General features: G+C 38.0%; 1 protein-coding gene across 7 annotated transcripts in view; it reads left to right on the forward strand.

Annotated features, from left to right (window-relative positions):
• KIF16B (kinesin family member 16B) overlaps window positions 1-21,582 on the forward strand; it is a 147,507-nt gene that overhangs the window by 58,046 nt on the left and 67,879 nt on the right. For all 7 annotated transcript variants that reach the window (XM_065682303.1, XM_065682304.1, XM_065682305.1 and 4 more), the window contains 5 exons: window positions 13,532-13,651; window positions 14,209-14,260; window positions 15,505-15,642; window positions 20,510-20,592; window positions 20,791-20,879. In XM_065682303.1, the coding sequence (XP_065538375.1) occupies window positions 13,532-13,651; window positions 14,209-14,260; window positions 15,505-15,642; window positions 20,510-20,592; window positions 20,791-20,879 (482 nt within the window). The remainder of the gene's footprint in view (window positions 1-13,531; window positions 13,652-14,208; window positions 14,261-15,504; window positions 15,643-20,509; window positions 20,593-20,790; window positions 20,880-21,582) is intronic.

A 21,582-nucleotide genomic window follows, 5' to 3' on the forward strand; every position in this document is an offset into this window, starting at 1 on the left:
GGGTACTATAACAGTGTGAGCCTTAACAATCTGATGTGACTTAATATCCTTCTCTTTCCACTCGAGTCTTCCCAGAAGGAAATAAAATCTTGTCAGCAGTGACTGACTCATCCAATAGTCTTGTTAAAGAGAGTGCAGGTTCAGTTTTATTTGTTGCAGGGTAATGTGCTTGTGTTTCAGCTTATCCCTATTTTAGGCACTGAAACATCAGTTAGTCCTTGAAGGTATTTTAGGCACCTAATTCCCGTTTGCTTTCAGTTGGAGTTGTCGGTATGAATGCCTTATAAACACAGGATTTAGACAAAATGCTATGGGGCATTTGATTCTTTTTCTTTTCCCCAGCTCAACTTCCTTTTATGTGGAAGAAGTCTGATTGTTTTGCAGGAACTTTTTCAGAAAAAGACTTGTGATTTCAGGCAGCTTCTGACCTAGTAATAGTTGATCCATGAATATTGCCGTTTCTATGTCTGGAGTTTTTACCCTTAGGTAAATCTGGGAGACATAATTAAGACCAACTAATCCGCAACAGACCAGTTAAGGACTTGCTCATCTTCAAGATGTCAACTTCTGTAGAGCTTTTTGTTAAATATTTAGATTTAATGTCTTTAAAAGCCTGAGCTGCAGTATCTGGAGAAACTGTTGCTGAAGGATTTGTTCTGAATGTGTTTCATTAAATTCTTGGATTTTCTGGGTAGCACCTTTCTATTAAAAGGTACCTTCCTGCATGAGCACTTCCGCAAATCTTCAATTGTTAAAGGTTGGAAGTTCATTTTTGTTTTCAACTGTTTTTCATTTCCCCTTGTGTTCTTATTTCATGGCTGTTTTCACACAGCGTAAGGAAGCAAATCCAGAGATAGCCTACATTTGAAAACAGAAAGAACAGTGTTTCGACTTGTTACATTTTGTAGCATTCCAAATGTGCTCAGACCTTAATTGTGTGAAGAAGCAGCCTGATGCTATAAAGAGTGAAACTGGTTTATTACCTGCACTTACAAGCTTCTTACTGTCCTCCTTCATTTCCATTCCTGAGCTCAGGCTACAGTATTGCACTTCTAATTTCAACTGGGTAGTGGCGTGCTCAGCGCAAAAGTCTAAGGTGATGGTGGGTCTTTGGAAAAGCAATGACTGGTGTCTCCTGCTTTTTCAGTTGAACATGGGGTTGTTTTTCTGTGAAGAATAATTCCTAGTCAAAGGAAGCCATTTGAAATCCATGCCCTAGTCATCATGAGAAGCTTTGTTGCTCTAAGAACAAGATAAGCTGTTCAAAAGCCTTTTTAAAAAAATCAGGATACCTAATTGGGGATTATATTTCACATGAAGGAATGGCATGGCCTTATTTAACTTCTTTTTTTCATTCCCCAGTGGGATCTACCTGTCATTTGTGCTTCTGTAGCTTCTGTGGCAACAGCATTTTAATGGGAACTCAGGGAAAACCAGAGTTTGGAATATCGATGTGGCAATTGCATTGCAAGATTCATTTATTTACTGATTACACAGGCATACTCTGAATTTCTTTAAGTTTTATTTTATTTTTAAATAAATCTTAGGCAGAGTGACTATCACATAAGCAAGAATTATCTGTGTTAAAGAAGAGGAGTGTATAGTTTTCTGGTGTTTGAGTTGTTAATTGGCCCCATAGGAAAGCACGCATCCATTTGTCTTTTTTGGTTACGTATACCAACTTAATGTTTGTAAGGAAAGCTTTTTCCATTGAGAAATGAAGCAGATAATGCGGCACATACAAAGTCACACTTTTGGGCAGCTGAAATGTAGATGTTGAAAATGCCCAGCTGAATTACGGCAATCCCCCTGCCATTTACCTCTGTTTACACAGTCTTTAATTATGTGATCAGCTCATGGTCTCTCATTATTTTTTTTCTGGTTTCAGCCTTTGGAGATATGGCTTCAAAATCCAACACAGATTTCTGAGATGTGGAGGACAGAGGCTATGGCCTGATGGATCTTGATGAGTTTCAGGGTCATATGTAGTGAGCATAGCAGAAAGCAGGAGGATTATAAGGTTAAAGGTTCTTTTTGCCTAGGGAAATTGTATCTCTGTGTATCCCTAACTCAGGGAAATCTAAGAGGGTTTTTTCCTGAGGAATTTTCTTTTGGTCATTTTCCTTTAAAGTTGCCCCTCTCTTAAGACCTAAAATGATTAGCTGAATTTAAGACTCTCATTAATACACTTAATTGAAATATGCCTGAGAGAGAATTTGGTTCAGCCTGGAGAACAGGAGGCTCTGGGGAGACCTTATTTTGTGGCCTTTCAGTTCTTCAAAGGGGCCTATAAGAAAGATAGGGAAAGACTTTTTAGCAGGGCCTGTTGCAATAGGATGAGGGTGGTGGTTTTCAACTAAAAGAGGGGAGATACAGGCTGGACATGAGGAAAAAATTCTTTGCAATGAGAGTGGTGAAACACTGGCACAGGTTGCCCAGAGAGGTGGTGGATGGGCCATCCCTGGAGACATTCAGGGCCAGGCTGGATGTGGTTCTGGGCAACTTGATCAAGGTGAAGATGCCCCTGCTCATTGCAGGAGGGTTGGACTGGATGACCTTTTAGGTCCCTTCCAATCCAAACTATTCTGTGATTCTGTGATCCTATATTGAGAGTTAAGTTTAAATCTCTGTCTGTCCAAGTATAGGCTGCATTAAATAGGAAATCTTAGTTTTCTTTATTTTAAAAATGACATATTTAAATATTTAATACCATAAATTGCTTTTGGTAGGGCAATATCAAAGTTTGTCCTGAACTCAACAAGTAGTATTCAGAAGCCATAAGCTTTTGTTTACTAGTGATCTTTTTGGTCTTAATTTACTTGTCAACTGACTTTCATTAAGAAAGGACATTGTACATGTTAAATTCAAGCTGACTTCAATGTCACATAGCCCTGGTTGGCAGCTTTTTTAAAAGATAATTTTAACGTGATTCTGACAGCTTATGTTAATGAAGCATTTAAATGAATGTTTCCAACACCTAGTCTACTTTTTATTGAAGTAGTTAAAATTAGGCCCATTACGAGGTCTTATTTACCTCATGAAAATATGAAACTGTTAGTGTTTTGGCTGCCTCAAAGGCTTAGGATTGAAAGAGTGGATTTGCCCTCCCTCTCTTTTGATTGGTGATATTTACTTGCCAATCATTACAAATCATTGAAAAGTCCTACATTGTGCTTGCATGTCAGTGCATCAGTCTTTTATTTTGATTTCATTTACATAGTGGGATGAATTTCCTCCTCTAAATCTATAATTTTGAGGTAATGGAGTTGCTGAGGGTTGAGATGAGAGGCAAGGCTTCCATGATATGCAGCATTTGTGCACTCATGTTCTCAAATCTCAGTCAGGTTATATAGGTAATGCAAAGCTGAAGAAGAGAAACTTCCCTCATTTTTTTACAGTCTTGTGAATATGACAAATGTCATACCTCCTTTGCTGAACGTGACTTTCTTTTTTATTGTTTTGTATTAGCTGGCAAAAAGTAGTTCCCTGGAGGTCTTTCTGAGAATGCAGAAAAGATGACAGCTCTCCAGGCTAGGGTCCAGATCAGTCAGCAAAATGTAGAGGTCAGTGATTGCTTCTTGAGGTTTGAGTAGATTGCTTTGCATTTTCTCCCTATAGATACAGCAGGTTCATATCTTTAAAGGAAGTGTTATTTGCTATTAGTAGTTGGCAAAGCTGTGCTAGTTTACTCTAACTGGCTAAATGGGCCCTAAATTTTTAAAATAGTCAAGTCTGGCAAAACTGCACTCTGCCAAGAATGCCATCATATAATACCAGACTGCAGTCCAGATTATGGTGCAAGAGATCCCTCCCTTCTGATTCTTTTTCCATTCAATTTTAGTTGAACTTATAAAAAATGTGCTGGGAACTTTAACCTTCAGTCAATATTTGGAACGTCTGTATTGGCTATGAAATACAATTCAAGTATTCTTTTTTATTACTATTATTATTTTAATTAGATACGACATTTTTTCTGGCCTTGGTGTGAGGGACTGGTGCCAGATTATAGATTTCTCAGTATAAGTTGGTCTTATTCAATTTTAAAAGGACACTTGCCTTTGAAACAAATAGTACCTCTTTCTTGTGACTGTATTTTGGGACTCATACTCTTGTCATCTTGCCATTTCCACTTATTTTATGTGTGTTTATCCTCTTTGACCTGCTCTTTTTTTTTAATGGGTGGTTTGATCTTGTTTGGCATCTATACATGTGATGCAGTTATTATTTCTAATGAAAATTGAGGTCCTTCGATTATAATTACAGTTCAAGCAGTTGGTGTCCCCTTATGCTGTTCTTTAAAGCAGTTAAATTGCTGTCATAGAATCATAGAATAGGTAGGGTTGGAAAGGACCTTAAGATCATCTAGTTACATTTTGTACTTTTTTATTTCATTGTTAAAATTGTGAAATAAACTGTAGTGTCATTAAGTGCAGTTAAAGGGCATGGACACTTGCTGTGTACCTTCTGATGGCTTTCAATCTTTGTACTGTAAATGCTGTGATTTAGAGAATTCAAGAATTTACAGAATTCAAGGCAATTGACAGTATACTATGTGTATGTATACAGTTTTTATTTATGTTCATACATACGTATACGTATCTTGATACATACTCATGCTCTGGAGTATCCTCACTTGGCGTATTGTGTGCAGTTCTGGTGTCCTCAACGTAAAACGGACATGGAACTGCTGGAACAAGTCCAGAGGAGGGCCACGAGGATGATCAGGGGACTGGAGCACCTCCTGTATGAAGAAAGGCTGAGGAAGTTGGGGCTGTTCAGCCTGGAGAAGAGAAGGCTGCGTGGGGACCTCAGAGCAGCCTTCCAGTATCTGAAGGGGGCTACAGGGATACTGGGGAGGGACTCTTCATTAGGGACTGTAGTGATAGGACAAGGGGTAACGGGTTCAAACTTAAATGGGGAAGTTTAAATTGGATATAAGGAGGAAATTCTTTCCTGTCAGGGTGGTGAGGCACTGGAATCGGTTGCCCAGGGAGGTTGTGAGTGCTCCATCCCTGGCAGTGTTCAAGGCCAGGTTGGATGAAGCCTTGTGTGGGATGGTTTAGTGTGAGGTGTCCCTGGCCATGGCAGGGGGGTTGGAACTGGATGATCTTGAGGTCCTTTCCAACCCTAACTATTCTATGATTCTATGATATACATATCTTTTTCGCTGTTAATATCGAATTTGAGTTTGGTTTTAGATAAGAGTTTCTTTCACTGGAATTTGAATGGAGGGAAGATGTGTGTAGTTGCTAAGGAAAGTTTAATTTCCTCAACTGAGTTTACCAGCTTTGCAAAAGAAGAGTATCAACAACCGTAGTCACTTCATGAGGTGCAGCCAGATGCAAATGCCATTTCTGCCGGCTTAAAGCACCAATTATTTTATGCTTTGGGTACACAAAATCAAACTGATAGTTTTAAAGGGCACTTTATTCTGTCTTTTTGTAGCATCCTCAAATGTTTGCCTTGAGATCAAAGGGAATATATTTTTTTGCAGTTTCTGACCTTTTAATAGTCCTTTAATTTGCATTAGAAACTTCATGTAAGTGACAACTAATGTTTGCTGTCACTGACCTAGTAAAATCTAGCACGTTATTTCGGGGCAAAATAAAAGGTGATTATACTTTCGTTAATTACCAGAAAAGCCATTACAAACTCCATTCTCAAAACGTAATGAAAGACAAATAGTCTGCTGCAATACTGCCTAGCAGAACTAAACATTTAAAGCTAAATGCAAATGTTAAATTCAGAACTGCTACTCTGACCTATGTTTGTTACACTGAAGTAAATTGTTGAGGAACTCAAAACCTTGACTAATAATGCCTTATGAATGGCTTAGATTTGCTGGCCTAGTGAGGAGACTTTAATTTTAAGGAGTGCTTTTCTTGTGAAGGCTTCTTTAAAATGGTATATTTATTTCTGCCGTATGTCTTTAAAAAATTTGAGCAATCATAACTACCTTCTTTCCTGCAAATCTGTTGTTTTTTAAATAGTAATTTACTATTTAATTAATATTTATAATGTCTGTAGTCTGGGGTTGTTTCTAGAGGTAGCTGGTCCTGGTTTGTCTGCTTAGTATGTGCTGGATCTGGTTCTGTCCATCAGTGATGCCTGCTCGAAACAGCTGTAGGACTGGTTCTCATCTCTGTGGATGCTAGTGAAGCATTTGACTCTTTAGACACATAGGAAACTGTTTCCTTATTCAGAGGATGTGATGGAAGCAATGGTACTGGGAGGGGAGGGATGTTAGTAATGGTGGGGGTTTTTTGGGAGATGCTGTTCGAGCTTATCTTTGGGCTTGATCATGTTGGATGATATCTTCAAGTGTAGTAAATGTTGAACTTTGCTGATATTAAAGCGGGGAGCTATAATTTGTCTAGCAGAGCATCTGATAGAGGACAGGATCACTCTGAGGTTTAGAATAATAGAACAGAAGGATCAGACAGACGCTTCATCCTTTAAGTGGAAAATTCGGGTGCCATTGTACATGGTGCTGGCAAAATTGCATATGCACTGGAAACATGGTATGTAACTCATCAAGGTCAAGGAAAGTGTCCTGGAGAGAGGATGCATTAAACACCAGGGAATGACAAGCCTGGTCATATGAAAGGAAGTGCTTGCAGTTTGGTCTGGTGAAACCGTGGTAAGAGAGTCTGACTGCTGTCGGTGACTGCATCAATGAATAAATGCTGGAGAAGGACAATTGTTTCAGCTGAGTGTCAATGGTGATGCAAAATACATGAATATGAATTGACTATTAGTAAGTTCAGACCAAATATTTGAAAAAACCCCACATTATATAAGGGATGAGAACCTGAGTGTTACCTATAAAGTGACTTCCTATGGTATTTGGCGGCTGCACTTGGTAGCATAGGAGGTCACTTTTAGGTCTTTCCCCTCAGGTAAGAGAAACATTGCTAGTGTTTAAGCAGAGGTGAAATTCCTGAAATTTTGCTGAAATTGCAGAACTAACCAAATAAGCTTTCTAGTGTTTTGTAGAGCTTGCTGGCAACTTTACTGTACTTTTAGTATGCTCTCCTCTTAATACTGTGAGTACAACTTCAATAGCTGGCTGTGTTGTCTTTATAAATATAATAATTAACATGCAATGCAGCTGAAAATTTGGAGGAGAGTCCGTCTGTTTATGTAGCACTTTTCTTTCAGAAGAATTATATCTAGAATTATTCAGATAATTTCTGTAAATAGAAACAGAAGACTGTCTGCAGTGTATTCCTCTTAAATCCTGCTATTTTTAATCCATTAAAAACCTCTCCAAACGTTAGGGCTCTACCACCCAAAAAGCAGGAATAAGCTTTGAATGGAAAATCATAGAATTATTTGTTTGGAGAAGGGAAAAGAAATAATGTAGAGATGGAACTGGGCCATGGTCTACAGCTGTTTTGTATAAGGGTGGTCATCTTGTTGCATAGTCATTTACAAGACTGGTTTTTGTCAGAGCTCATATGACTTCTGACTTGGTAACAGGTTGCTGTTTTGCAGGCATTTGCTCAGACATTGAAGAACATGCAATAGAAATACTTCAAGGGTTTTGCAGCAGACTTGAGGCCTCAGCAATTACACGAGTCATGCAGAATTGTGTGTGAGTTGAAGTCCAGGACTGCAGTTAGAGAGTCATTTACATGAAGGACAGTTATTGTTTACCAGTGCCATATGGAATTTAATAGTTTTGCAAACAGCATTTTCAAAGCTTCCATAAGAAGGGAATTACATGGTAGAAGATCATCTGCCTCATCTAAGTGGAAAAAACAAAAAGAAAGAGCAGGAAGTGATGAGAACCCCTATTTTCTCATTTGCACTGAAAGCTTTCATATTTCACAGGGGTATTTGATTAATGTAGATAAACGCATAAATGTACCAACCAGAGGTTGATACAGGAATAATAAAAGCATCACATATCCCAATGTCGTATTTTGAAAATCTTGCAGCTCTAAAGATATATTAGACTTGTGTGGAATGCACAGATGGTGCACACAATAATAAGATAATATTTTGTTGATCTGAGTTCCCGATTATTGGATAATTTAGTTAGGGTGTCAAAGCAATTCATTGTGTCAAAAAAGCAGTAAATGTGAATAAGAAATGTTTTCTTATGTTGATTTTTGTGCAAAGTATCTAATGAACTCATTGCTTTAAGAATTTTTGGAGTATTAGGATCAAAAGAGAATGAGAATTTGTATTGATAACACTGATGTCTAAGGTATATTTACCGATAATATGCATTAAGACAATAGGAAATGCGGTTTTAAATCAAACTTCAAACATTCTTGTCCTTTGTGACCTTGTTAAAGAAAAATTGTCCTGGCCCTTTAGGCAAAGTATTGTTTATTCAACAGTACTCGATTTTGAAATACATAAACAGGGCAAGTGGATAGGAATGCTTCCAAGAAACCTTACCATGCTTTCTGTGTCTGTGGTTCTTAGATGCCCTGTGCCTTTGTCTCCAAATACCCCCTTTCCTTTTCTCACTATTTCTCTAGTTCATTTCTTGTATCTGTGTTTTATTGATGTCTGCAGTGTCCTCCAGTTTAACAAAGGGTTGCTTTTTGGTTTTGAAATCCTGCTGCATCATTTTCTCCTCCCTTGCAAATATGCAAGCAGGCACTGCATATTTGGAATTCTCCTTTTCAGGTTTTGTGCGCATTCATCAGGGGCCTGCCATGCAGTTATGACTTCTTCTCTTTTTTGAAAGGGTTAACTCTGGAAGCTCAGGCTGTGTAGCCCTCTTAGAGCACACGTGCATGAACTAGGTTTGCCTGGTATAGGTGTATCTTTTTTGTTGTAATTCAGTAGCAGTATGGAGTATTTTTTTCTGCAGGTATAAAATATTTGTTTCTAGTGATTTAACGGGAATATAAAGTGTACTGAATACATGACTGGAGGAGAGCCGATTAAGAATTAGGAACTTCCCTTGTGTACAGTTTACATCTACTTATTTTATAGAGAGCTTAATGTTAATGCCAGGCTACTGAGTATCTTCAGACATTTTTGTGAACTCAGAATATAATAGCTTATTTCCAATGAAATCAAATGCACCCAAGTTATCTGTTAGCGTAAGAAATCTGGTCTAGTATAGTCTGGTTAAATAGTAATAAAAAAGACTTTTGCCATTGAGCATTTTTACCCATAATTTCTTTAATTACATGTTATTTGCATAATTTAACTGTAGACATCTGAACATTGCGCTAAGTAAATTGTCATGTTTTACTGAAAGACTCTGCGCAGTGTATTCTCAGGACTGTGTACCAGCAGCTAACTGTTCAGTATTTAAATAAAACAATTGAGGTTTCGCATTGGAAAGTGTAATAGAAATGAAACTGCTACAAGAGGTTCTGTTACTGAAATGCCAGTGTACTAATTACGTGTACTCTTTAATACTTGCTGAAGCAGTAACAGCATAAGTGTCACTCTATTTGTAGATTGGTCACAGAATATTAGCAACGTCTTTTGGGCATATTTTGTTTTTTATTCAATATCCCGTTTGCTAAAAAAGTAAACTCATGTGGTTCCATGTTTGTGCATGCATTTAGAGAAATACTGTTAAAGAAAACCCATGTATCTTAGAGGTGTTCTTTATCAAGGGCATTTATATATGATGATTAACTCTACAGCCTAAATAAGTACTTTAAACAAAGATTTTGTTCTGAAACTACCAGAACATATCTCAGCTGTGAGATACTGTCAGATCAGTTAATATAGCAAATTATTATCGGTGCCAAAGGGATGAGATTTCACAATAGCTTTTATATCTGTCACAGAAGTGCTGATGAATTTACTGTATCAGCATATTTCTGACTGCTGAATCAGAGCTAAATTCAAAGAGACCATCATTTAGATGCACAATATAATCCCCTTATTTTAACTTTGAGTCAAGGAAGTGTTTTCTTATGTACTGACTCAATTATTTTCTGAGTCAATGAAAATGAGTCTTCAAATGAGTCCATTTGATGTAGCAACTCCTTAAGAAGAAACCCTTTTTGTCCTGCTCATGCAGTAGCCATTTATATTAACCAGAGTGCTCCCATGTGGATAATACTTGGCTGGCTTTATTTTCCACAGGTTATGAATGTATCTTAAATACTGAGAGAGTCAGTGTACACTTTTCTGTTCAAGGGTAATTCAAGCAAAGATGCGTGTGGTTCATTCAGCTTGCTTCAACTGTACCTTGAGGATTTCATAAATTTCCTGAATTAATATTTTTTTAATAGGGACAGTGACCTTTCCTGCTGTTGTCATTTGACTTTTGGATTCACTGCTCCTTAAAATTGTGTTGCACAAGTGAAAGTGACTCAAAGGATGGAATAAACCTAATCATTTTGCTGCCTTATAATAGCTAATAAACCTTCAATTTATTTCAAAAGAGGTCCGTCCTGCTTTGGAAACATCCTTCCTATGCTCTTGAGGAAGAAAGAGGGGCAATTTCCCTACTTATTTCTGTCCTTTTTCTTCTTCCACTGTGGGATAACAGAGTAGTAAAGATTTGTTATTGATGAGGTTTGTGTGATTTCAGTTTCGGGCAAAAGGGCACATTTTGGCATTTGGAGGCATCCTTGCAGGAGCTTTTGATTAAGATTCAAAATTTTTAGTGAATTGTATCTGAGGATAAAAGCTAAATTACAGCAAGGATTAAAGACAAAAATATTACACTTAATTGCAGCTACTGTCCGCTGCATTTATTATAATGCTTTCATCAACAGCATGCATTCTGTGTGTGAACGGTAGTCATTTACAAATACAAGTTTAGAAACTCCATTAATTTATGTTCTTTAATTTTCCATCTGCAACACGTCTATTTTAAATCACAGTTATAGAATCATAGAATCATAGAACAGTTAGGGTTGGAAAGGACCTCAAGATCATCTAGTTCCAACCCCCCTGCCATGGACAGGGACACATCACGCTAAACCATCCCACACAAGGCTTCATCCAACCTGGCCTTGAACACCACCAAGGATGGAGCACTCACAGCCTCCCTGGGCAACCCATTCCAGTGCCTCACCACCCTAACAGGAAAGAATTTCCTCCTTATATCCAATCTAAACTTCCCCTGTTTCAGTTTGAACCCATTACCCCTTGTCCTGTCACTACAGTCCCTGACGAAGAGTCCCTCCCCAGCATCCCTATAGGCCCCCTTCAGGCACTGGAAGGCTGCTATTAGGTCCCCACGCAGCCTTCTCTTCTCCAGGCTGAACAGCCCCAACTTCCTCAGCCTGTCTTCATACGGGAGGTGCTCCAGTCCCCTGATCATCCTCGTGGCCCTCCTCTGTACTTGTTCCAGCAGTTCCATGTCCTTTTTATGTTGAGGACACCAGAACTGCACACAATGCTCCAGGTGAGGTCTCACAAGAGCAGAGTAGAGGGGCAGGATCACCTCCTTCGACCTGCTGGTCACGCTCCTTTTGATGCAGCCCAGGATACGGTTGGCTTTCTGGGCCGCGAGCGCACACTGAAGCCGGCTCATGTTCATTTTCTCATCGACCAGCACCCCCAAGTCCTTCTCTGCAGGGCTGCTCTGAATCTCTTCTCTGCCCAACCTGTAGCTGTGCCTGGGATTGCTCCGACCCAGGTGTAGGACCTTGCACTTGTCATGGTTGAACTTCATGAGATTGGCATCAGCCCACCTCACAAGCGTGTCAAGGTCCCTCTGGATGGCATCCCTTCCCTCCAGCGTATCAACCGGACCACACAGCTTGGTGTCATCGGCAAACTTGCTGAGGGCGCACTCAATCCCACTGTCCATGTCTGAATATAGCAAAAATGGTGTTAATGTTAAGAGGCTGGAAAGTGAAAAAATAGTTTCTTTCTTTAGTGTCAGTAATTTGTGAGAGATTTTTCTTACCTCATGATAATTTCTTTGCCTCCTGAGATGTTGGTTCTTCCCTCAGCCAGGGACGCTGGCAAATGTTTGTTATGCTGGGGAAAAAATCTTCAGCTCTTAATAATTCATTGGTTCCATTGGGCCAGAGGTGCCAGTGGTTCTTTAAATGGCCATCAGTGTTTGAAGTCTTCAACCTCATCATAGGGGAACATTATAAATTATGTATAATAGTAAGTGATATTCAATAAATATTTAAAATTATAGGTATTTTTTATGAAAATTGCTTTATCACTTGAACAATGATTTAAGCTGTATTTTTTGGTTTTATGCGGTGACAGTTTTATAATATCAAGGAGTAGCTGGGTGCAGTTTGAATGTCAGAGGGCGGCAGGGCAACGTGAATCACAGCTTCTTTCTTTCTTTCTGAAGGCTGGAGAACTTTTTTAGTTCATCCATGACCAGAGTGGGGTTTCCCATTTTCATTTTGGAGTGTCGTCATTGTGTACATTGTGTCATCTCCCTTGCTTAGGTGTATCTGTACTTACAACTTTTTCAGATCAGTGTTGACAGTGTTTTCTGATGTGTAGGGAATGAGATTACATCTGTGTCCTTCCTTCATTTGCAAGTTGCTGTACTTGGGAAAATACATATAACAATCTATCTGTTGTATTCTTTTTGCAAACAGTTTAGTGTCTTGGTTGGCTCTGGAGAAGGCATATCGATGACTTGGAGAAGGAATAGTTCGTGTGGCTGTCAAAAAACTTGTTTTCCATCTTATTAGTATCAGGAAAAAAGTCTACGTCTTTATAATACACAGCAGTGATACATCCTGATGTTGCCTCTCCTTCCTGGGTTGTCAGTCTTCCTTGACTCCTAAAGGCTTAGGTGTTTTATATAAAAAACCACATTCAATTTGAAAGGTGGTGTGTGTACACGCTCACAGTCTCTATTGCTGTTATTTTCCAGGCCTAGAAGCGCATATGATTTTGTTTCAATTTGAAAAATAAACTTTATAAATACTAAAACTAATTTTGAAGCTATAATTGATTTCTTATTTATGACATAAAATGTCTAATTCATCACATGATGTTTTATCCAGGTTTGAAATCTCACACTTGTAGTCCTGCTGCATGATCAATGTGGTCCAAAGGAATTTTGTAGAATTTAAATTATTTGTTGCAAGTAGTTCTTACGTTTATTTGCTATTGTCAATGCTTCATTTACATTGGATGATGTTTTAATTGCTGAGGCTTACCAAATTTTCAGATGTCGGGGGTTTACTGTGCAAGGTTCAGTTTACATAAAGGACTGCCAAAGAGTTTTCAGTTTTCTATTCCTTAGCTGTACTGAATTCTGAGGAGTTTTATATTCTCCTTACCATTATGCGAGGTGGTACGTAGCTTGCTTTTAGACAACACTGCTTTGTTATGCTCTTGATTGATCTTCCTTATCTGGTATAATTCAGCTGTTTGTCTGGTTTCTTACAAATAACTCTTTCACAGATGCCCTGAACAGCAAGGTTGGAATGCTAAATGGAATTACGAAAGTCACATTTAAAATGAGGAGAAAAAAAAATCTGTGCCCTTTTTTTGGGGGGGTGATATTTCAGAGAATAAGTTACATTATATGTGGTCTAGAAAAAGAAGGGAGATTGTGACTTCTTGTGTATCCTAATAAATAGTATTTTGTCCTTTACAGGAACAAACCTTGGCTCTGAGGAAGGAAGGGATAGGTGTTGTGTTAGATTCTGAGCTGCCTCATCTCATTGGCATTGATGATGATCTTCTCAGTACTGGTATCATCTTGTACCACTTGAAGGTAAATACATACCTGTATTTCAATAGCCTTTATATGCCTTGTTCAGTGGACAAATGGTAATATTAATTTTCTGTCTAAAACTAGTGCTCTTTACATTTCTCCACTACAGTTAGAAAAGCTTCTTATGTTTCTTTGCTATGCGAGAAAAGCTCTTACGAGGTTGCAACTGATTAAATTAAAACATCTGTTAATTTACTTAAGTTTATCCTTAGGGTCAACTGGTTATCCAGAGGTGGATGTTTAATATTTGTGAACATGTATATGGTTTGTCATTCATCTTGTTATAAAGCTTGACTTGAAATCCAGATCTAGATTAATTGCCTCAAAACCAGAAAGGTGGTTCTACACAGGATAGTTGAAACTTGAATTTGCTGATAATAATATTGTATAGTAATGACTGTGAGAAGTTTTTAAAAATGCTACCCAATTTTTTTTCATGTATGTGTAAACATATATTTTGTTCAGGTTACTCTGAGCAAGAGGAAGGATAAATTATATCTGTCTTGGGGCAGAAGGGAGACTTAACTGAAAATAATGTGTGCTTCTCCCTTAATTAGGAGGGCCAAACACATGTTGGCAGAGAAGATGCTATGACCGAACAGGATATTGGTATGGAATTTGGCATTTTTTTAATGTTTTTTCTTCAGTTGTTTTCCCTTCTCCTAACATGCCAATATGTGAACAAAGCTTCATGTTTTTTCCCTTTTTCAGTTGTCTCTGTGTTCTTGAGTATTTTAACGTTTAGAAAATTTGAGAGATGAATTACGTGGGATTTGCTTCAAAGAGCATGATTTCTCTAACAGCTTGTGGGCTTAAAATTTATGTATATTCATAAACTTGTTACTAATTTATTTCTTGCTTCTCTTGAAATAGCATCCTGTAAACACAGCATCCTTTTTCATGCAGCACCTGTCACAAGTACTGCATAGTCATTCTCTTAACCTTTGTATAATGACAGGATTGTTATATTGTTATACCTAAAGCAGTCCTTGGACTTGAGATCTGAGTTGAAGAAAGTTCTGGAAGTTGGTAAAATGTAGGTAGGCTGCTTCTACTGATTATCTTATTCAGTTCTTATCAAAGCAACCAACTGCCAGACCTGGACTGCCCTGTCACATGTTGCTTGAAGGCAGTTTCCTTAAATAAACTGCATCCTTTTAATTCTCAGGTGACAGACTGAGAGTCAGGTAACTTAGTTTGGTAAATGTTGTTTGGTAAAAAAGTGTGGTATATTTTTGTGGTCAAGAGATGCTTGAATAAAAATTTCTATATAGATTCCATTAAAGTAGCAAACTTGCATTGCTCTGTGTTATTAAACAATACAGGTAGAGATAGCCTTACCTTAGTTTGAAGAAGAAATAGAAAGTAGCAGAACTGGTTGATAAAAGGCCTGAATGCCGTAGAACGTGAGAACCTTACTTTAGCCATTCTTGCTAGTCTGCAATTGCGTATTATGTCCTGTCTTTTCCGATTTAAGCATGGTTGCTTTAAGGTCAAGAAGTTTTTATTATTACCCAGTGAAACTGGTCCAAAACCCCTCTCTCTACAAATACATATATTTTACTTTTTTGGTTTTTGTCAGAAGGAAAAAAGCATTTGCTGATCAGGTGCCAAACTTAGGAAGCAAGAACATTTCATCAAAAAACCTAAAACCAACCCTTATTTCCACTCCAATAAAACAATAAACGGGGTCAACTCTTAAGGTGTGCAGGGTGTGATGAAGGAAGGAAGAAAACATTGTCAAGATAAAGAGAAAAAAAAGTCTGTAGTGTAATGTGTCCTTAATAATATCAGCATGGTAATCTTGTTGTTTGTCTGGGACTAACTAAGTTATTGTATTTCTTTGTGTTTAGTTCTTCATGGCCTTGATTTGGAAAGTGAGCATTGCATCTTTGAAAATCTTGATGGTACCGTGAATCTAATACCACTGAATGGGGCACAGTGTTCTGTGAATGGTATTCAGATTACAGAGGCCACACACCTAAACCAAGGTATTACCTAGTATAATGTAATTTCTGATTTTCTTTCTGGCAGCAGCACAAAAAAATCCGTGTGTATATAAAGGGGTTATTGTTTATTTAATTTTAATTCCATGTCTTCTCAACTACAGCCCAAAAGCATGAGGAGAGCCACAGAGTTTTACCTGTCAAAGAATTGCCATGTGGTGAAAAGAATTCTTTACTAATTTAAGCCACTTCATAATCTTTATTATGATTTATGAGCATGAGTTATGATTATGAGCATGACTTAATAGTTACCCTTTGATTTCGTTCAATGTTTATACGTAAGGTGAACTCCATGCCATGTTGCTCAGGTTGCTTTAATATTAAGTAAAAGAATATTAGTCTCTATAGGACTAAAATAATGTTAGAGACACCCCTGCCCCCTCCCTTGAGCTTCAGACCTGTCATACTTAGCACTCTGTTGCTAAATCCTTTTGTACAGCAGGAGATTGAGCTGGAGTATCTGTTCACTGCAGCTGTAGGGAAATGACAGAAAGGGGAAGGCTAACCATTATGGAGGAAGTTTAGAGAATTAGAATTTTAATATAAAAGCTTTAAAGTCTCGAAATGAAAAAGCAGCTGGGAACAAAGGTGTATTGTGTTGGTCTGGAAGGGACTGTCTGACAAGTAATCTGGTAAGTGCTGCAGCAAAGGGCCGGGGTATTTCATCTTCCAGGAGCACACAGAATATCTTCCCATTTAGCAATGGGCTTGAAGACCTGTTCAGGACTGAGGCTGTGAAAACAATCTTGCTTTCTGTTCCCTAAAAGAAGCTTTCAGGGTAAGCTTATTCTACTGAAGGAAGACTGCAGTGTTGAGCAAGAGAAGTCTTGCATCTTTTCTGAACTCAAAGAAGTGCTTCAAAACTCTGCTTTCAGAAGGGAAGAAGTTTTGTTGTAGAGAGGAGACATTGATTTTGTAAAGTATCTTATTTCTTCATGGAGAGCAAAAAGCATATGCATTCATTTTAGTTGCAGATACTGGGCAGAGAGGGGGAAAGCAAGCTCCATTCCCTTTGTCTTATATTTGAGTAAATCCCACTGATAAGTTATTAGCAATAGAAACATTGACATTGATAGCAAATAACACTGTAAACAATAAAAACTGAGTTGCTATCACTCATCTTTACTTTCATTGCATTTCAAAGGCAGTAGAAGCTCAATATGCCTCAGAAGAAAGTAGGAGTTTGGATTAAGTTTCCCTCTTGCAGACATATGTAACAACTTGATTTTTGTACTGTGAAGAGCAGAAACATGATTTTTTTCTTTTTCTCATGAATTTCTGTCCAAAGAGATTTGCGACTCAAGGGGAAAGGGTTGCTCAGAGTAACCATATTGTGAAAAACAGCTGCATGAGCTGTCCTGTAGACCGTGCGCCCAGACTGAGACTGAGAGCAAGGTGGCAGCTCTGACATCAGAAGGGCAAAACTGATGAAATAACTAGTTTAATGACCTGTGCTCGATCCATGTATCCTAAGTTTGTGCTAGCATTTAGTCTCACAGCAGGAAGTGCCAGCCTCCTTGAATGTCTGCTTTAGGTAATGCTGATTAACTGCTGATATATTTAAATGTTTCCGTTCATCATTAATAACTGTTCATTTGAAAATGTGTGAAGTTTTTAGACTGTCATGGAGTTTACAAAAAAAAGGAGGCATAGTAATTCATTTACCACTTCCTTCTACAGATTGTTCCAGCATTTGTGAATACTGGCTAATGTGGCCTTTTTGTGTAAATGTGACTTACTACAGTATTTTTCTTATTCTTAAGAACATGTGGTAGGACTTCTAGAGGTAACTGGGTTAACATTCACAATTAGAATCTGTCCCTTATCTTAAGTATATCCTCACTTTAAATCAAGTTTTCAGCTTTTTAGGCCAAAATGCCTACACTTCGGTATTTAATATAATCTCCCATTGCTTGTTTTTTATAGTTTGTTAATAAAAGAAAACAAAAAAGCCTTTTAAAAATATAGAAGTGACTTTTAGAAGTTGGTAAGGTCTTATTTATAGCTATGGTTGTTTGCATAGTTCCAAAATATTGTTCTGTGTAGGCAAGATGCTTGATAACATTCAGCAGGCATTGTTTATATATATATACATATATATATATGTGTGTATGTATGCATGTATGTATATATAGAATCATAGAATCATAGAATAGTTAGGGTTGGAAAGGACCTCAAGATCATCTAGTTCCAACCCCCCTGCCATAGGCAGGGGCACCTCACACTAAACCATCCCACCCAAGGCTTCATCCGACCTAGCCTTGAACACTGCCAGGGATGGAGCATTCACAACCCCCCTGGGCAACCCATTCCAGTGCCTCACCACCCTAACAGGAAAGAATTTCCTCCTTATATCCAATCTAAACTTCCCCTGTTTAATTTTTAACCCGTTACCCCTTGTCCTGTCACTACAGTCCCTGATGAAGAGTCCCTCCCCAGCATCCCTATAGGCCCCCTTCAGGTACTGGAAGGCTGCTATGAGGACTCCACGCAGCCTTCTCTTCTCCAGGCTGAACAGCCCCAACTTCCTTAGCCTGTCTTCATACGGGAGGTGCTTTTTCCTCTTTGCTCTCTGGTCATGTATGTGTTGGAGCCAACCAGTTACATTGTGAAATCAGAGCTCCATAAATTAATAGGTTAGATGTAAGGAAGTTCTTTACTATGAAGATGGTGAGGCACTGGAATAGGTTGCCCAAGGAAGTTGTGAATGTTCCATCCCTGGCAGTGTTCAAGGCCCGGTTGGACAGAGCCTTGGGCGACATGATCTAGGGTGAGGTGTCCCTGCCTATGGCAGGGGGTTCGGAACTGGATGATCTTAAGGTCCTTTCCAACCCAGACTATTCTATAATCTTTCTAGGATAAAGTCCTTTTTGCTTAGCTTTTGTTGCTCTTGGTGCTATCTGTATTTGACAAACCTTTATTCTTTGCCATTTAACATTCAAGGGGGATAAGAATTGTTGCTTACAGTAAATAAATGAAAAGTAAACCTCATAACAAATCCAGTTATGTTTCCATGACAATATTTACACTGCACTTCACACCCTTGCATTCTGATGGAGAGCTGTATTGCACAACAGTGGACAATTGAACCTGGTTCTTAAGAAATGTTTGACTGCAGGGTTTCATCCAGATTTTTTCCCGAAAGAGGCTTTGGTGCTGATGCTTATTTAAGCTCTGCTAAGTGGTAATTAAGGTTGGAGAGGTTTTTTTAATGATAGAATAATGCCAAAATGTTCATAGTACTGAAAGAGAAACCTAGGAGTTGTTGGTATGATCTGTCACTGGGATTTGAATGTCATGGCCTTGCTGTTAAGCCTCTCTCTCCTGTTTTCTTTTAAATTCATGTAGTTAGGGACACATATGTAACTGTATTCAATCTGAAATGTTAGGTAATTAATTAAAGTTCCTTCCACCTAGTGAAGTGGTCAAAAATGTTTACGATTATTTTTTTAATCTTCATTTGAAAGTAACTGAAGGAATTTCATAGAAATCCTCACTGTCGCAAAATCCCCCTCCTGGCAGTCGTCAAGGATAACTGTTTGGGACAACTGTGAGCGTATGAAGCAGTGGCAGGCTAAAAACAGTTTTAGCCCTTTTGCCACAGCAGTCATGGCCATCAGGGATCCCTTTTAGTATGCTCACATAAAAAATACACCTAGCACACTTGAAGGAAAGGTCATCACATGAATTAGAGGTTATATCAAAATGACTTTGCAATACAAACCTACATACAGATTTATGAAAGGTTATTCTTTTTAAGATTAGGCTGTTCATGTGGTCCAAAGTTGATGAGTTGTGTATCAAGAAGTGATGTCGTAACTTTAGGGCTTTTGCTGTTTATTTGCCAAGACTGGATGACCTTATTTAAGTTGATATGCCTAATCAAGCTAATTTTAAAGAGGAGCATTCCTTATTAAGGACAGCATTTCATTCTCAGATGGTAAGAATTTGTTTATAGTGAACAAGTGTTCCGAAGTGCAGTTTTTTCATACTGTGAGTGTAATGGAGACCTTTTTCTTCTTAGAAATGCCTCATACTTACTGACAAATAAATACTTGATTCTGTAGTTGCTAACTTGGAAGAATTCCATGCTATGTGACAGTAGTGAGACATCACTGACAATATACTTCTTAGTAGGAAAGTATTAATTTTGGTGCCATAGTCTTTAAAATACAATAAGAATTGCCCAGAATCTCATTATCTGTGACCTGTACCTTAACTGATAAATACAATAATGCATGTGCATTGAGCAGTATTAATTATTCAAGGTTCTTCTCTCGGAAAATAGCTATTGGGTATAAAAGTCTAATAATCCCATTTTGAGTGACAATAAACTTCAGTGTTGTTCCACATAGAGAAGGAAAAGGTATTTGAGCATACAAATTACAGAGATCTGGACCTTTTAGTGAAGATGGATTCAGACTTGACCGCAATAAGTAGTGAATGGATAAGTTTGTTCTTAGTCATATTTGTGGACATTCCTGTTGCATACAGTACCTACCAATGGTTTCCAAAGTAGCACCGTTGAAGAGTGTATAGATCAAACTGGGGCAACTGCTTCCTCTACCTATATTTATTCTTTAACTGAACTGCATGAACGTGCTATACCTTTGTGTGTGTAAACATACGTGGTTTGTTTATTGTTTTTAAGTAGGAAAAGGAAGGAATAAATTGTATACTTCGGTTAGCATAGCTGTGGCCATGCATCATCATACACTTGAATTGTCAAAATGCATTTTCGTTTTGTTCTTGCTTAATGGTGGTCTTTGCTTATATAGTCTGTCTGCAAAATTACATGGCATTTTCAGGTACAGAATCTTGTCAGTGAATGCTGTTTATTTTTCTGTATCAGGTGCTGTTATATTACTTGGAAGAACCAATATGTTTCGCTTTAACCACCCCAAAGAAGCTGCTAAGCTAAGGGAGAAAAGAAAGGTGAGGTTAAATCAGTGTTTGGTAAATTTAAACCTTTTCACAGTTTTCTCGCTCATACAGACACTCCTTGATTATTGTGAATACATTTTATTATTTGCTTCACATTCTTTAGTTAATATTTCACCAAGAGAGACAAAGGAAGAGTTTGTAAGCACATCAGTGTTTGTCTAATACATTTATTTTATGGTCTGTTGTTAGAGTGGACTGCTGTCTTCCTTCAGCTTGTCTATGACAGATCTTTCAAAATCCTGTGAGAACCTGTCAGCAGTTATGCTTTATAATCCAGGGTGAGTATATTCCCAAATGTGGTTGTTAAAATTCCAGCCATTCTTCATTTTATTGTTTTGTTCCAGATGTCAGTAATAGACAATATTTTGTTCTCAGGTTATGCTTGTTAAATAATGGGCTTCTGAATGAAGCCAGAACTTTTCAGAAATGTTATCTGAACTAGTCCGTGCTAGAAAATGGGGTGAAGGGGCACTGATAGACAGCTGTAGTAGCTGGAGACCAGGAGACAGCATTTGCACTGTAACAAGACAGATCAGCACAATAATACCATGGCGAATTTTACATTTACACTTTCTTCAGAATCAACTATTTTTCCTTAGAAAAATGCATTTTAAACTGAAAATTAAGATTTTTTTTTTTTTTTAGTTTGTGTAGTCATAGAATCATAAAATAGTTAGGGTTGGAAAGGACCTGAAGATCTTGTAGTTCCAACCCCAATGCAAGCATAAAAAGGCTGGGAAATTTATGTCTTATGTTGTCACTTATATACCTCCTAGTATGTGGCCATGTTAGGGTGTGGAGAGCAGTTTCATTATAGTTACAACGACATAGACTCCGCTTATTGAGAGAGGCTGTTTTTAATATTTTTACCAGTGTTCTTAAAGTGGTTTACAGAGAATTGATGGTGCTTTGTTCTAATTTTTGTTTTCAATAGCTGGTGCCTGTGTTTTCAATTGAGTATGAGATGAGGCACTTTAACCA

Source organism: Lathamus discolor, chromosome 5 (assembly GCF_037157495.1).
Source record: "Lathamus discolor isolate bLatDis1 chromosome 5, bLatDis1.hap1, whole genome shotgun sequence".
NCBI lineage: Eukaryota > Metazoa > Chordata > Aves > Psittaciformes > Psittacidae > Lathamus > Lathamus discolor.